General features: G+C 40.0%; 1 protein-coding gene across 4 annotated transcripts in view; it reads left to right on the forward strand.

The window, feature by feature from the left end:
- The window catches only part of Tmem260 (transmembrane protein 260), a 67,920-nt gene that overhangs the window by 29,420 nt on the left and 20,954 nt on the right, over positions 1–17,546 (forward strand). For 3 of the 4 annotated variants that reach the window (XR_004116541.1, XM_031363085.1, XM_031363088.1), the window contains exons 6-10: positions 1,574–1,753; positions 4,128–4,168; positions 7,082–7,165; positions 8,701–8,815; positions 10,238–10,407. Coding sequence is in view for 3 of the 4 variants with exons in the window: in XM_031363085.1 (XP_031218945.1) it covers positions 1,574–1,753; positions 4,128–4,168; positions 7,082–7,165; positions 8,701–8,815; positions 10,238–10,407 (590 nt within the window). In the remaining variant the exon portion in view is untranslated. The remainder of the gene's footprint in view (positions 1–1,573; positions 1,754–4,127; positions 4,169–7,081; positions 7,166–8,700; positions 8,816–10,237; positions 10,408–17,546) is intronic. The other variant, XM_031363087.1, reaches the window with a different exon arrangement.

The following is a 17,546-nucleotide window of genomic DNA, read 5'->3' on the forward strand; positions in this document are numbered from 1 at the left end:
AGGCACCTGGATGGGGGAGGGGAGCGGGCACCTGGATGGGGGAGGGGAGCGGGTACCTGGACGGGGGAGGGGAGGGGGCATCTGATGGGGGAGGGGAGCAGCTTTATTCTCTGAAAAGAACCTGTCAGTTGACTGGAAGAAGAATCATGTAATTTGTGTAAAGTATCCAGGACTCAGAGTTAACAATTAGAGAGCCTGGGCTAAGGACCTATTACAATGTCCTCGGGTAGGCTACTGATGACAACTGTGACTCTTCAACACCCCTCTTTCATTTCATTTCTGTTAATAGCAGAAGGGAAGTCAAAGGGACCTCTATAGTAATGCGTGTGTGTGCATGTGCATGCTTCTGTATGTATTCGTATGTGCATTTACATTGAGACCTGATCCCCGTCAGACAATCACAGTGTACCACAGAATAAGGAAACTCTCTCAATCTGTCTGGAACAGTCCTCATGTAATTGCCCCTGCTTATTTCTCATACAAAAGGAAAACAGTGTAACAATGGCTTCTTTCCATTCTAAATTCAACTTTTTAAATGGCTGTTCCTCTAGAAATGTAAACATTCACTTCCCTAGACCCACATTTAAGAACAGCCACGCCTGTTGTCAGATGAGCTATTTCTGCTTTCCTGCCGTCGCTTTTATGTATCTTGTTTCTGCTGTAGAAATCACAAATGAGATCAGTGCTATAACAAACACTTCATTTTCAATTAAGGATGTTTATTTGCAAATGCAGAGAGAACTCGGCTGCTTGTTCTTCTGCCGATCCTGAGTCCTGCCTCTTATTCTCATTCTCTCAGATGGATTTCTTGTTTTTGTAAGGGAAAGAGTTGGTAGTTTCTAGTTAAGATGTTTGTAAGAGATCCCCTTTCCCACTTAATAAGGCAAACAAGGCTTGAATGTCTCTAGTATACCAGAATTCACATTGTTAGGACTTAATCTTTGAACGTTTCATATTGTTTGTTTTAGAAATAAATATAGAGGTGAAGGGTTCCTCCAAGTAGAGCATATGAGACAGCATGGTTATCTGTAACAGCAAGGTCCACCAAAGGTAGACAGACAAGAGAAATGTGGATGCCCCTGGCGGCCTATGAAAGCTAGCTTTGTTTACACCAAATGCTTGCATGAAATATTCAAAGCTCTTGGGAAGAATCTGTGTACTTGTAATAAAGTATACATTAAAGGCCCTTCTGATGACAGTAGGGAAGTGAATTAGCCTTAAAATAGTGTTAGGAGGCAAATAACAAGCAGTTGCTGCAGAGTGGGTCATCTCAGCTGTGCAATGCTGCATGCCATGCCATGGATTAAATGTAAAACACACACTATGCTTGATTCTCATATATCTTTGCTAATATTTGCTTCGCTTAGGTTTTGCCACCAAAAGGAATCCAGGCTGATGAAATTTTCTAGTAATCTGCAATAATCAGAAGGTTTAACATAGTCTTCTGCGGTGACTTAACATAAATTGAGAGATCAGCCTTAAGCAAACACATTTGATGTTTCCCTTGATGTGTTTTTGAAGTTCCAGGATGAATGGACTAAAGTAACACATCCCTGCTGTGTCTCCTGTACAGGAACTCGCCCTCACCTCTCTGGTGAGGCTGGCTCTGGCCTTCTCTGCTGGCCTGCTGCCCTATGTCTACCTGCCTGTCTCGTCCTACCTCAGTCACGCCCGCTGGACCTGGGGAGACCAGACGACACTGCGAGGGTTTCTGACACATTTCCTCAGGGAAGAATATGGAACGTTTAGCCTGGTAAACTTATATGTAAAGTCCTGCCAAGGAAGGGAACAAGTGCTGATGCTTGAGTGCTCAGTCTGGGCCGTGACTGACAGACAGCAGATAGCACTGTCATTCTAGGTACCAGATTAGTCCCATGGAGTGTGGCTTCTTACCTGTACAGTTTATTGTGACAAGAGCATACCCCTGCTCCCCCCTGCCACTACATACACACACACACACACACACACACACAGGCACTTTTTTTTAAACATTATGAGCCAACATCTTATTACACAGCATAGGCTTGTACCCACCTTATATCCTCATGCCTGTTTCCTGGGTACCAGGCTGTAAATGTGTACCCACATTCAGCAAACATTTCCTTTTCATTTATTTTTCAATTTTTAAAAGTTTGGTTATTCTTTTTAGGTGCATGGCTGTTTTGCCTGCACATATATCTGCTCACCATGTGTGTGCATTGCTTATAGAGACCAGAAGAGGATGTTGAATCTCCTGGGACCAGAGTTGCAGACAGTTATAAACCACCATGTGGGTGCTGGGAATCAAACCTAGGTCCTCTTTTAATCACTGAGCCATTTTCTCTAGCCTCATGATTTCCTCTTTAAAAAACCTACTTGATAATAGTATCTGTGTTACTGTTTAATTTTAAATGGAAAATCTATCAGTGCTCAGAAAATGTAAGCTCGATAAATTAGAAATGCCGTTCTTAAGAAATTCAACGTCTTTGCTTCCCAAAGACGTTGTAGCAGGGAAGATAAATAGAACCGCAGTAAAGGATAAAAGAAAGGGGAAATAGACAATAGGTTATTGTAATATAGACACTGGCATTGGGGTTTTCTAATGGGCCTTGTACTCTGTGTTGTTTACGAGAATAAATTTCTGGGCTGGAGGGATGGCTTAGAGGTTAAGAGCAATGGCTGCTCTCCCAGTGGTCCTGAATTCAATTTCCAGCAATCACATGGTGGATCATAACCTTCTATAATGAGATCTGGTGCCCTCTTCTGGTGCACAGGCATACGTGCAGGGAGAACATTGTAACCTAACAAGTTAATACATAAATCTTAAAAAAAGAAAGAAAATAAATTTCAGAAGCATATGTGATATCACTGGCAGAATTCCAAACCTCAAAAACTGACGTAATTGTTCAAAGCTATGTGCAAGAGAGGTGAAGCCTTCTGAAAAGTGGAGGAGAGGCCAGGCAAGATGACATACAGGCTGAAGCAGAGGGTCATAAGTTCAAGGCCAGCAGGTGATAGATAGTGAGGCTGTCTGAATGAATAAATAAGTAAATACCTAACAAAGTAGGAATAATTAGGAAAGGAGGGGCCTGCAAGTCTGTGGGATACCTGATGGTACTGATGCGGTTTCCTTCCTTTGTCTCCTTTTGCCTTTGTTTGCTTTTAAAGGCAGGGTCTGCCCATGGAGCCCAGGCTGGCCTAGAACTCACTGTACTCCTGCCCCAGCCTTCCAGTGCTGGGTTCAAAGCCTATGCTTTTATGTGTGTGTGTGTGTGTGTGTGTGTGTGTATACACATATATATCATATCTAAGACATGTTTCATTGTAAAAGACATTAATAAAGTAATCATTGTTAATTACTATTTGATATAGGGAGTTTCTTTACATTTATATTCTTGTTTCCTTAATATTGGTTTAGTCTATAAAAATGTAGATCGAAACCAACAAAATGGCCCAGCAGATGAGAGTGCTTGCTCCCAATCCCTGAATTTAAACCCTAGATCCTTCACAGGGGGAGAAGAGAATTGACTTCTGCAGATGGTGGCCATAGTGACCATGGAGTCCTGCCTTGCACACATGTACGATAAATAGATGCAAGGTTTGGGGGTTGTTTGTTTGTTTGTTTGTTTGAGACAGGGTCTCTCTGTGTAGCCCTGACTGACTGGAACTCAATCTGTAGACCAGGCTGGCCTTGAACTCACAGAGATTCACCTGCCTCTGCCTCTGTCAGACACTTCATGTGAATTCAGATCTTTTGGTTGTTCCACGTTGGTTTTTCAGAAAGTGTAGATGGAGGGTACTTCCAGATTTAAGATTCGTGTCATCCACACATTGTTGAGAAATGTGCGCTCTCAGATTATAGTGCACTCTCCTTAAAGCCCTAAGAACAGAGAGAGGCTGCAGCAGACATGTTAAGAGAGGGTGAGTTCTCTGTGGGCCAGCTCATACCTCTTGGAACAGTTGAACTGATTTTTAACTGGTTATCCTAAAAGCTTCCTAGTGGGTGCCTGGTTCTGAAAGCTTCAGACAAAGGAAAATGTTGGGTTGTATATTTAAAATATGGAGCTCTAAGTCAAGGTCATTAAAAATGTAGTCGTTTTACAGAGCTTTGATTTAATGCTTATACAAATGAACTCTCCTGTGTTTAGGCCAAATCTGAAGTAGGATCGAGCGTGTCTACAGTACTGCTGTGAGTATGATTTCAAAACTATCTTAAATGAATTTTCTCCTAGCTATTTCAAATGATGTGGGGAGATTTCTTATTAGTTCCTTTCTTAAGAAGTATGTCTGAAAAGTAGTTTTCACCTCCACAATTAATAGCTGCTTATGCACACTGTATTGCCAAGTGCTTTAGCTTTCCACTAAGAGAAGGCTTGAGGCAAGCCGCATCACAGCAGTGAGGCTAGTGGGAGCCTGGCCAGTGCCTAAACCCACACATTCTACCTGCATGTAAAATTGCCCATACGGTGGTGCCTGAAAATGACTTGCTCTTCCCTATGGTTTCCTATTATCTTTCTCTTAGGGACGTTGTTGGAGCATTGCATTCATCACAATTTGAACAATTTCTTGTTATTTTGGCTTGAATTCTGCTCACTTAATCCTTAAGAGCTGAGTGTATGTACTATCTCTTATGACTCCCTTTTGACTGTCGTAAGCTTTATTTTTGACTTTCATATTTTTAACATCCAACCTTATTAGAACCAGCTTAAGCAAATATATGTCATATGTATTAACCAATGGTTTTCTTTGAAGAATGGATTAATGTTTGCTTTAAAACCTACAGAGATTAAGGCACTTGAAAACTATCCGTGTCAACTTTAAAAATTATCAATACAAATTATAATTCTTCAAATATAAATTTTAGAATAAAAATAAGTTTTGATGACATTAAAGTGGTCTCTTAATTTTTGGTTTGGAATTCTCTGGGCTATGTAAAAGAAAGATCTACCTACCTACCCACCCACCCACCTACTTACCTGTCTGTCTGTCTATCTATCTATCTATCTATCTATCTATCTATCTATCTATCTATCTATCTTTTTATCTATCTATCTATCTATCTACCTTTCTTTCTTTCTTTCTTTCTTTCTATTGTTGATCTTTTATTTGTCTGTCTGTCTGTCCATTTGTCTGTATGTCTTCTAACTTAGACAAGGCTTAGCTTTGTAGCCCAAGCTAGCCTGCAACAAGCAGTCTTCTGTCCTTAGTTAGAGTTACACACCTGTGCTCCCATGCTCAGTGGTTCTCAACTCCCTTTATTTATTTATTTTTTTTTTTGGAGTTAGGGTTTTAGTATATAGCCCAGGCTACCCTTGAACTCAAAATCCTTCTGTCTCAGCTTCTAGAGTGTTGGTGTATCTCTATCTTTGATATTCTTTGTTTTTAAACTTTTTGTACTATTCCAAAATAGTATATATAATCATAGACATTTTGAAATACAAGTAAGCAAAAATAAGAAAGTTACATGACTAGTAAGTTCAACATCCAGAGATAAACACTGTTACTAATTCATTAATATTTTGTGTGTATTTTGCATTCTTTTGTAATTTTTTAAAATGGATTCATAAGATACATACAATTTTGTTGGTCTCTTTTCACTTTCCAGCAGATTTTGAAAATATTTCTCTGCTGTACTTACTTTTCTCACAACTAGTTTATGATGTTTCCTCTGATGTTTGACTCGGATTTTTATAGCACTTCGTTCTCTTCTCCTATGGAGAAGTGGAGGAGAGGCAGGTGGAGAGAGCCAGTCTCCACTGTGGACAGCCTTTGTCCGTGGCTCTGAGCTTTCCCGGCCTTCTGCTTCTCCCCATGTAGAAAGACTCACTGCTCGCTCTTTTCTGCCTTCCCGGATTACTGCTCTATTTCCCCTTGGCAAGTCCCACATGAACTCCAAAGAATTTTCAAGAGTAACCTAGACCATGCACCCAGCTTGTTTAAGTTGTATAAAAGTCATCTGTTGGGGAACTTGTATAAGCTGCCAGGTGGTATATGTAGAAAAGGGCGACACAGGCGATGAGCATTCACACCCACACATGAACCGTGATCATGCAGGTTGGAGACAGACCCCTCACACTCTGAGTGAGATAATTTCTGAACTTGTTTCAGGTTGGTGGGTTGCTGTAAAGGAGATGCATAATTTACTTACAAGAAAAGCCTCCGAAACGATGGAACGTAATCACCTACCCTCTCCCAGTCAAGCAAAATAGGTCTTTTTCCCACGCATATCTGTAAATTGCAATTCTGTATAAGGAAATTACTGAACCTATCCTTGGGCAATGGACATCTTTTAGAGTTTACATTTAAGCAGCAGATCTCTAAGAATTAATTCTGAGACTGACTTCATCTCTTTAGAAGAAACAGACTTCACACAAGAGTCAAATTTTCACATGTGTTTGTAAATGAGGGAGGTCAGCTTCTCATGGCGCTGTTCTCCATTAGTAAAATGCTCATTGTGTGGCTCTGGTAATTACGGCATCGCATTTTCTCCAGGAAAACTGCCAGTAGGGAGAGTGAATTCTCCATAGTATGTAGACCTGTTTCTTTTTATAGAAATTAGTGTGCTGATCTTAGGGCTCAGCACTTGAAACTGCTTGCTAGCTAATGGAAGAATTTAGCTCAGTTATACAAAATAAGATGAACACATCTCTCAAACATTCCCCAAAACAAATAACATGGAAAAGAAAGAAGCCGCTTCAGAGAGAAGGGCAAGTCCTCCTCTTGGCCCTTTGCTCCTTCATAACTAGAGCTTTATAAAAGAGTTTAATGTTTATTTCAGTTGCTAAATCTCCAGTGACAACAGAAACTATCCAAAGTTCAAAATCACTTCTCACCTGAGCCATTAGGAAGCTCTTATACTCTACACTGTCAGTCCTGAATCCCATGTGCTGAGAGCTAAGCACAACAGTCAGAGAATGTCTTAGAACTGTTGGACATTTTCAGTGATAACTCTCACCCCCCAAAACATAATTTTAAAATATGACCATAGTCCTTAGAGCATCTCAGTGTATAATTGAAAGTATTACTGGTAAAATATTTTGTTTGAAATTTACTGAGTAAATTCTTTCATGCCAACAATAATGTACTTTGTTTTGTTTTTCAGTTCACAGATAATAAATATGAAGACTGAACTTTCATTCAATATCCAAGCTCTTGCCGTTTGGGCAAATATATGTTTAGTTAGAAAGTGAGTGATGCCCCCTTCGCTGCTGCATTTCCCATGTTCTTTGTTGAATCTGTGTTTTAAATATCACTATAGAGTGCTGCCAGCATTGCTTTAGATTTAGAATAAATGACTCCTGATCTTTTCTATTAAGATTATAGATATAGATGTAGATATAGATATAGATATAGATGTAGATACTGTTTCTTGATATCTTGTTTTGTCTTATGATTACAAGTAAGTGACTTAAAAGATTTGAGCATCTCAAACCCTGGATTTGATCCATTCCTCTGCCATAGTTGATACTATTGTTGACTTATATAATCCCTCCAATAATTTTAAAAAAGAAAAAGCCTTCTTCTCAGGCATGGCACATGCCTATAAGCCCGGTGTGTAGGCAGAACCACCGTGAGTTTGAGGCCAGCTTACATAATAAAACCCTGTTTATATTTTATTCATTTACTTTCTGTTCAGTTGAATGTATTTGTTCATAAATCTACACACACACACACACATATGTGTGTATATATATCTATATTTATCTATCTATCTATCTATCTATCTCCTTCTCTCTCTATATATATATATAGTTTGATTTGCTTCACAGTTAACATCTTCCCATATTAAAGAAAAACCAAAAAATAAAAGACCCCTTTGTTGTTTAAATGCCTGTATAATATATTCCATTTTGTAATCATGGGGAAAATTAATTTATGTATCATTTGTGGTGCTGAGGAATGAGTCCAGGGCCCTGTACATGCATAGCAAGTATCCTACCACCGGGCTGAGCTGTATCTGCAGATGCACTGGGAAATTAAGTGTTCTCCTGTTTCAGGCTCATTAAATTGCTCCCACTTTTCCACTCTTTTTTGTTTGTTTGTTTTGGTTTTTTTGGTTTTTTTCGAGACAGGGTTTCTCTGTGTAGCCCTGGCTGGCTGTCCTGGGACTCACTCTGTAGACCAGGCTGGCCTTGAACTCAGAAATCCACCTGCCTCTGCCTCCCAAGTGCTGGGATTATAGGCGTGCGCCACCACCGCCTGGCGCAACACTTTTCCACTCTTATAAGTAGTACTAAAGCACTCATGGGTTGGCGTTTATTTGCATTCCTGGTTATTGCTTGAAGATGTGTATCTGGATGCTAGATCACTGAGCCAGTGAAATTAATAGAGATTTCCAAGTTACCTTCTTTTCTCAGGAATTGTAGTGTACTTTGTCTTGTCACAGCTAAATTCTTCCTTTGAAATTTGCCATTTTAAACCTTTATTTTTTTAGCAGAAACGTGTGTGTGTATTTTCATGTGCTTGATGACTACTTTTATTGGACAGGGCTGCTAGTGTGGGCGCCTTCTGTGCGTTCCCATCTGCTCCTGCACCACTGCAACTTAACTCGACTGCAGTGTGTCTGCTACTCTTCTGGCCTCACCTGTTCCACAGAGATTTTGCTCGTTCTTCTTAAAAATAAAGCTTTAAAGCTACATGTATCCCCCTGTACTTTAAAGCTATGTGTCTTACTGATATTCATACACGTAGGTAATTCTGGATGCATCTTGGTTTTTGTAGGGACAGGCGGAAGTCATCGGTAGTATGGCTTTTCACTGGAATGCTTTGTGTGTATTCATTATTCTTCGCTTGGAGAGCAAATTTAGATATTTCAAAACCACTTTTCATGGGTGTGGTAAGTTTTAATTCAATATGTCTTTTAAACAGTAAATTTGTGAAGATTGCACAAATTTTTCCTTCACGAACCTTGTTAAACGACAAACTAATTCAGAACTAGTGAATATATAATATATACACATAATCCCAGCACTAGGGCGACTGCGGCAGGAGAGCAAGGCCAGTCTTTGTCACATAGTGAGTTCGAGGATATCCTGAGAGCTATGAGATCCTGCCTCAAAATAAGCAAGCAAGCAAGCAAGCAAGCAAGCAAATGTATTGTTTAGTTAACAGAGTAGTTAAATTAAAAACAAAAAAAAAGATAGGCTTAATAATTTTGTGTGTGCATTCTTGCAAATATAGGAAACAGCTGCATTTTGCCTGGAATTCCTGTTAGAACAGCAAAAGAGCTGTGGGGGGGCGGGGAGGAAGGGACCCCTGTCATGTCTTCTTATATCAGCTCTCTCAAGCCGATGCAGACATGCATGCTGCAAACATGCATGATGCTTGTGTTTTTTCTGGCAGCCATCTCTGACATAGAGATAAGGACTTTTGTTTGTGTTTTTTTTTATTTGATACAAGGTTTCACTGTAGCCCTATAGTCTTTCTATAGCCCTGTCTTCCCGCTTCCGGTTTCTGAGTGTAGGACCACAGTCATGGACTGTCCATCCTGATTCTATTAGTTCTCATACTAGACACCTTAGATGTAAAGTAACCCGGTTTTGAAAGCTGACCCCGCCTAATCTTCTGCGTGTATGTTCTCAAAATCTAATAACCGGTGTTTTACTTGACCCTCTAAGCTTTGAACCAAATGAGAAAGAAGAGAAGCTCCTCTGAGCTGGTGGGTGGTCACCTTAAGTACTGGGGATGCTGAGACTAGAGGATGTAACTTCTTCCTGTGAGCAAGGGGCTTGTGTGCTGTCTTACAAGGCAGGCAGTCCTAGCCACCACTTAAAAGCAGTGCTGCATACCAGTCAGCCCCACCCAGTGGAGCCTCCAGGAGAGTCCACTGCGGACCAGCTCTTCTTGTGAGTCGCTCACTTTCTTGACACAGGCAGGGAAAGAGAAGGCTGTGTTGGCTCAGTGAAAGCTGCCAGTTCTCTATGGACCAGTCTCACTCATCCCACAAAAAGACACCTGGGAGTAGATAGGGAAAGGAAGAAGTGCTGTTTCTCCCCAGAGGAGAGCCAAGTCAGTGCTGGATCACCTCCACCTACTCGAGTGGAAACGAAGCCTGCGGTTCTGAGGAGACTCGGGGCACATGCCCAGTTAGGAAGAAGGAACACTGGGAAACTGGGAAAGGAAATGACCCAGGGCTGGGCTGGAAAAGGGAATTAATGAAGCCTAATGATACTAAGTGTGGGCAGCTGAGTGTAAGTGAAAACTGTTGGGAATGATCACATAAACCTATCAGCTGGACAGACTGCATATCTCCTTCCAGGTGGAACGATTCTGGATGCAGAGCAACGCGGTGGTGGCCGTTCTCGCCGGCCTCGGTTTGGCCATGCTTGTGTCTGAGACTAACCGAGTGCTCAACTGTACTGGGATTCGGAACCTGGAGTGGCTGTCAGCAGCAATTTTTGTGGCTTATCAAGTGTACTCAAATTACAGGTAACAACGCATGGCTACCTTCCTGGAGAGTGGTACTTACATCCGAGACATCGGACCCTAGAAATCTTAGGACTGCTCTGGTTCCTTCTGATTTCTAAGGTCAGCCAGTGAAAAGACCTGGGCATGATGCCTGGGTCGGGAAACAAGAGTGGAAGCCATGCACTTGCCTCTAAAGAACTCGGGATACACCTTGAAGAATCGTGGTATTATGTAAAATTTCATAGTTAAAATACCATTAGATGGAGAATGGAAGATTTGGGATTCTTGTATGTTCTAAAGTAATTCCCTTTATGTTGCAATTTTTTTCATCTTTTGAGGAATACCTGGCCCTTTGCCACTTAACTTTGTAGTAGAATATTCAGCATTTTAAAGTTAGGTTCCAAAAGGTAGCTATTACTGATGATAAGTATTACAGTTTTTTCAAAATTTTTAGATAACCTTACAATGAAAACTTCCTAGTAACCAACAAGTTGTTATTAAATGACAGTTCATGTGTTCCTATCAGTATCAAGTTACAAAAGCAGAAGACACAGCTCTTTAACTAATTCTGTGTAGCAACTTTGATTAGCATCATTTTAAAAGACTGAATTTTTCTCTTGAAACTTAACATTTTAAAATTATTTCTTGTGGGGCATGGTGGGGCATGGTGGCTCATGCCTTTAGTCCCAGCACTTGGGAGGCAGAAGCAGCCAGATCTCTGTTGGTTCCAAGCTAGCCTGATCTACATAAAGAGTTCCAGGACAACCAGGGCTACACAGAGAAACTCTGTCTGAAAATAGGTAAAGTAATAAATTAAGTAAGTAAATTTTTTGGGTTAGCATTCGAGCAGCAGGCTTTGTTTAGCATCTTCATACCACACACCATTGCCCTCTGTTCTCAGTCCCCTCCCCCTGCTCTTCCCTGAGCTTCTCCCTTCCATTGCCTCCTTGTTGTTGCCTTCTTTAAGAACTCTTTGAGGCTAGAGAGATGGTTAAGAGCACAGACTGCTCTTCCAGAGGTCCTGAGTTCCTTTCCTGGCAACCACATGGTGGCTCATAACCGTCCGTGATGAGATCTGATGCCCTCTTCTGCTGTGCCTGAAGACAGTGACAGTGTATTCATATACATAAAATAAATAAATAAATAAATCTTTTTTAAAGAGGATAAAAGAACTCCTCCCCTCTCATGACCCCTTTCTAGTTTTTTGACTTGCAAACACACATATATTTATACATATATACATTCTTACATACATACACATATATACATATGCGTGATATATGTATACTTACATATACATATCATATAAACATGTCCATAATGTACATATGTGTGTTCATTCATACAAAACATTATGACATATACACATATACATGCTTACATACATAAATATGTACATGCACACATAATTCTAGGTCTGCAATCCACTTGTGACAGAGCACTGCAGCTCTTGTCTTTCTGAGTGTGGCTGTTTAGTTTGTCGCAGTGATTTGCAGCTGCCTTCAATCTCTTGCAGATGTCATGATTTGATTTGTATCACTGTATAAAATCCCAGTGTGTGTGTGTGCCGCATTTTGATTCTCCACCTACCTGTTGATAGATTATGCTGCTTTCATTTCCTGACTAACGTGCGTGGTGCAGCTACATGCACGGATGTGTACCCATATCTGTTGTGATCATATACGGTCCTTTACTTCCGTGCTCAAGAGTCCTGTACTAAGTAATATAATTGCTCTAGCTTCAGATTTTAGGAAGTGTCATGCTTACTTCCTCTGTGGCTGCACAGGCTTGCTTTCCAAACGTGGTCAAAGATTCCTTTTTCCTTGCTTCCTTTATTCTTGTTGCTTGTTTTCTTCTGGCTAGAGTGGGACAGGACTGCCTAAGTCATTGGTTCTCAACCTGTAGGTCACGACCCCTTTGGGAGAGCAGATGATCCTTTCACAGGGATCATCTAAGAGTATCGGAAAACATAAATATTTACATTACTATTCATAATAGTAGCAAAGTTACAGTTACAAAGTAGCAACAACAATAATTTTATGACTGGGGGTCACCACAACATAAGGAAATGTGCTAAGGGGTCGCAGCACAGGAAAGCTTGAGAATCACTGCTCTGGGCTGTTCTAATCTGCATTTCCCTTGTGGCTGAAGATGGTAGACACTTTTTCAAGTATTTATTGGCCATTTGTATTTCTTCTTTTGAAAACTGTATCTAATTTATTAGCCCGTTTATTGATTGCAGTTCTTTGTTACCCGTATATTAACCCCCAGTCAGTGTGTGGTTTGCTCAACATTGTTTTTTAGTTCTCTGCTCTGATGGTTGTTTCCTTAGCTCTGCAGAAACTTCTTAATTTCATGTACTTCCACTTGTCAACTCCTGGGATTATTTCATGTGCTAATGGAGCTTGTTCAGAAAACCCTTGCTTATGCCTGTATTGTAGTGTTTTACTTGTGTATTCCTCAAGCAGTTTCAAAGTTTCAAGTCCTACATAACAGGCTTTAATGTACTTTCAGTTGTTTGGGGTGTGTGTGGAAAAAAATACAGATCTAGTTTTATTCTTCTAATACAGAAACCTAGTTTTTCTAGCATCATTTATTAAGCAAACTACCTTTTTTCCCCCAAATTTGTTTTTGATAGCTTTTTAAACATTTGGTGGCTATAACAGTATGAATTTATCTCTGGATCTTCTTCCTATCCTACTGGTCTGCCTGGCTGGTTTTGTTCCAATACCATGTTTTGTTTTGTTTTGACTGTGGCTCAGTAACACTAGACCAGCATTGTGCGAGCTCCAGCATCATTCTTTCCCTTTAGGATCCTTTAGTTATTCAAGGTCCTTTGTGCTTCTGTGTGGATTTTGGGGCCTTTTCTAACTTTGTGAGGAAGTCATTGGGGTTTTGATAGGCATTATACAAAATCAATTGGTTGTTTTAGAAACTATAGCCATTTTCATTTTATTAATTCTGCCTAATCACAAGCATGAGAAATCTTTCCATCTTTTAGTATCTCCATGAGATTCCTCGAATCTAAGTTTTTACTGTACAGGTCTCTTCTTCCTTGATTAGGGTGATTCCTAGATCTCTTTTAGAATGATTGTGAATGGGGTTTTTGTTGTTGTTGGTTTTGGTTTTACTGATTTCTTTCTTAGAAAGTTCAATATTGGCATATAGAAACCTGAGAGTGTTTCTATTCTATTCCGTATCCTGATGCTTTGCTGAAAATGTTTATCAGGTCTAAGTGTTTTCTGGTAGCCTTAGGGTCTTTTAAATAAAGAATCATATTGTCTGCAAATTGGGATAAATTGACTTCTTTCTGTTTGTGTGCCTTTTATTTGTTACTGTTGTCTGTGTGCTCTAGCTAAGACTTCAAGAGTCATATTGAATGTCCATTAGAGAGGAGAGAGTGGGCACCCCTTGTCTTGTAGGTTTTAGAAGACATTCTCTCAATGTTTCCCCCACTTACTATTATATTGTCTCTAGGCTATATACATAGCTTTTATTATGTTGAGATATGTTCCTTCTATTCTTAATAACTTTTATTATGGAGGAATGTTGAACGTTGTGACTTTTTGTGCATCAATCAAGATGATCATACATTTTATGTACTAAGCCTGTAGTTATACTCAGTTACTGATTTGTGTATGTTGTAACAGTCCTGCCTCTCTTGGGTTAAAACAACTCAGACATAGTACATAGTTTTCTTAATGTGTTCTTGAATTCAATTTCTAAGAATTTAAAAGATGTATTATTTTATTTTAAATTATGTATATGTGGGGGGATATATACATATTTGAGTACAGTGACCCCTCCCCCCCCAGATACTAGAGATATTGGATTGCCCTGAAGCTAGAGCTTTTGGGGCTTTTAAGCCATCCAGTATAGGTGCTAGATACTAAATATGGGTCCTCTCAGAAGGCAGAATGTGGCTCTTCACTGCTAAGCCAGTTTCCAAAACAAATGATTGGGAAATTTTGCACCCTTGAACACCAGGAAGTTGCTCTAGAGTTCCTTGTGCTATGTCCTTATCTGGTTTTAGTTTGGTAGTGCTTGTTCCCTTTCTGTCCTATAGAATAGTTTAAGAAACATTGATAAAGAATTGGTAGAATTCCCCCAGTGAATCTGTGTGGACAGAACTCTTCTTGATAGTAGAATTTTTATTACTTTCTCAATCTCTGCAGGTTTTTGGGTCTGTTTAAGTTTATGCTCTCTTGATTTAATCTTGGTAGGCCATATGTGTCTAGGAATTTATCTATTTATTCTAGATTTTCTAATTTTTTAAAAATAAGTTTTCAAAGTACTCCCTGATGATTCTCAGGATTTAGCTGGAATCTGTGGTAATCCTCCCCTTTTTAGTACAAATTATAGTCTGTCAGTCTCTCTGGCATCCCCACGCCCCTTTTTGGTAGGTTTGGCTATGGTTAGTCAGTCTTTAGTTCTGATAACTGTGGTAATTGTGCTTCCTTTTTTTTATTATTTTTTATTCCAGAAACTTTTTCATTTCCACCTTGATTTCTTCAATAACCCACTATTCATACAAGAGTATAATGATTAGTCTCCTTGTAATTTTGACGTCTGTAATTTTTCTTGGTATTGATTTCTAGGTTTTTTTTAAAGATTTATTTATTTATTTATTGTATATGAGTACACTGCAGCTGTCTTCAGACACACCAGAAGAGGGCATCGGATCCCATTACAGATGATTGTGAGCCATCATGTGGTTGCTGGGAATTGAACTCGGAACCTTTGGAAGAGCAGTCAGTGCTCTTAATCACTGTACCATCTCTCCAGCCCAATTTCTAATTTTATTATACTGTGACCTTACAGATATCTGAAGGTTTTGTTATTTCATATTTGGTATCTGGTTATACTTTGTATTTGTACTTGATTTTATGTCCTAGAATGTGATCTATTTTGGAGAAGGTGCCACAAATTGCTGAATGAGTATGTATCCTGATTTTGTTGCACATCTCTGTGTTAGGTCCATTTGACTCCTGTGTGGAGTTTACCTGTGACATTTCATTTTGTTTGGATGTTTTTAGCAGTGACAGTGGAACACTGGAATCACCTTCTGTCATTGTCTCAGGGTTTTTATGTCCACTAATGCTTGTTTTGCAAATTGAGACCCTTCCTCAACATATGATACATTTGTATTTGTAGTTGTTCCATCTTGATGAACTACTCTTTATTAATGATCAGTAGCCTTCCGTATTGCTTCTGACTAATTTGGATTTGGAGTCCACTTTTTGAACATCAGTCTAGTTATGCTAGCTTTTTCTTTTTCTTTCTTTTTTTCTCCACTTATGTCTATCCATTGGCTCTGTCTGTAGGTATCTTTAGCAATGTGAGTTTCTCTCTCCACTGTGTATAGTTCCTTTCAGTATCTTCTTTTATGCCTATTTTGGCAGTCATGAACTCCATCAGTTTGTGCTCACCTTGAAATTTCTTTTTTCTATATCAATTTTATTTGTTTGTTTAAAACAGGATTTCTCTCTGTACTGGAACTCACTAGTAGATTGGGCTGGCCTTGAACTCAATGATCTGCCCACTTCTGCCTCCCCTTCTGTTAGGATTAAAAGCGAGCGCCACCATACCCAGCTTTTTCCATCAATTTTTTAAAAACATTTATTTATTTATTATATGTAAGTATACTGTAGCTGTCTTCAGACACCCCAGAAGAGGGCATCAGATCTCATTATGGATGGTTGTGAGCCACCATGTGGTTGCTGGGATTTGAACTCAGGACCTTCAGAAGAACAGTCAGTGCTCTTAACCGGTGAGCCATCTTGCCAGCCCCCTTTTCCATCCATTTTCTTGCTTGGCAGTTATTTACTTTAGGAGCTTGAAAGCTCTGCTTCCATGCTTTTCTGGCTTTGAGGGTTGATGATGAAAGAGCCGATGTTAGCCTTGTGCTCTACCTGTATGTGGGAGGTGGTGTGTACCCTTCACAGCTTTTGTTATTGTTTCTTTGAGTTTTGACATATTTATGTTCTTGAGAGGTTCTTCTATGATCATGTGTGCCTGGGTTCTAGATGCTCCTTGTGTTTGAATGTCCACCTCTTTCTCTAGCTTTAGGCCATGTCCTGCTATCATGTCGTCCAAGGTTTCTGTGCCCTCAGGGCTCTATACTTCCTCTCCCCCTCTTCTCCTGTGGGTTCTTGGGTATGGTCTCTTGATTGTATTCGAGGATTCATGGAGAGTGTAGTCATGTCTGCTTATTTTTTTTTTCCTTATTGGCATTTGAATGCTGTATTTCATCAATCTTGACCTCCATCTCCCATGGTCCTTTGGCTTGGACAAATCTACTAGTGATATTTCCCCCGTGCTTTTACTAGTGAGGGTTTCTTTTCGAACCTTCCTTCTTCTTTCCTTCCCTTACCTTCGAAATCTCAACTTTTCTTCTATGTTGTTTATTTTCTCATCCTTTTTGCTTACCTTTCCTTTGGTCTGCTGACTTCCCTCTCTAGGTCATGGATTAAATTCTTCTGCTTGTTGGTATCTTCTTTTATCTCATCATTGTTACCAGAACCCTTTTGAAACCTTTACCTGGCATTCCACCTATCTCAGTATCTCTGAGGTTAGTGGTGGAGCGGTTATGATCTTCTGTGGGGGCCGTGTTGTTTCTTGAATTTCTGCAATGATGTACGTAGCTATTGGTTCTGGATTTGGGGGAGGATCTTATTGAGAAGTTTAACTCTTTCAGTGAAGAGGCAACAAACTGCTGTAGCAGCAATATCATCAAAACATTTAAAAACATTTAAATACATTTAAAACCGCTAAGTGCACTACAACATTGCCAATGGCCACAGACCTGAAGATGACAAAACTGTGGTGAATGGGCAATAAAGTGGACAATTATTTCGAGTGAGTGTGGCAAAGGTAAAGGGAGGAAACCAATAAGAGAGAAAAGGAGAGATAAAGGGGGAAGAAGGAAAGGAGTGAGGAGCGTGCAGCAGCAGCGGGTAGTGAGGAGGCTCAGGACAGACACAGGCAACTGTGAGAAGAGATGAAGACAGAGGCTCAGGACAGACACAGACAACTGTGAGAAGAGATGAAGACCGAGGCTCAGGGCAGACACCAGGCAACTGTGAGAAGAGTTGAAGACAGAGGCTCAGGACAGACACAGGCAACTGTGAGAAGAGATGAAGACAGAGGCTCAGGACAGA

This window comes from Mastomys coucha, unplaced genomic scaffold (genome assembly GCF_008632895.1).
Source record: "Mastomys coucha isolate ucsf_1 unplaced genomic scaffold, UCSF_Mcou_1 pScaffold9, whole genome shotgun sequence".
NCBI classification, from domain to species: domain Eukaryota; kingdom Metazoa; phylum Chordata; class Mammalia; order Rodentia; family Muridae; genus Mastomys; species Mastomys coucha.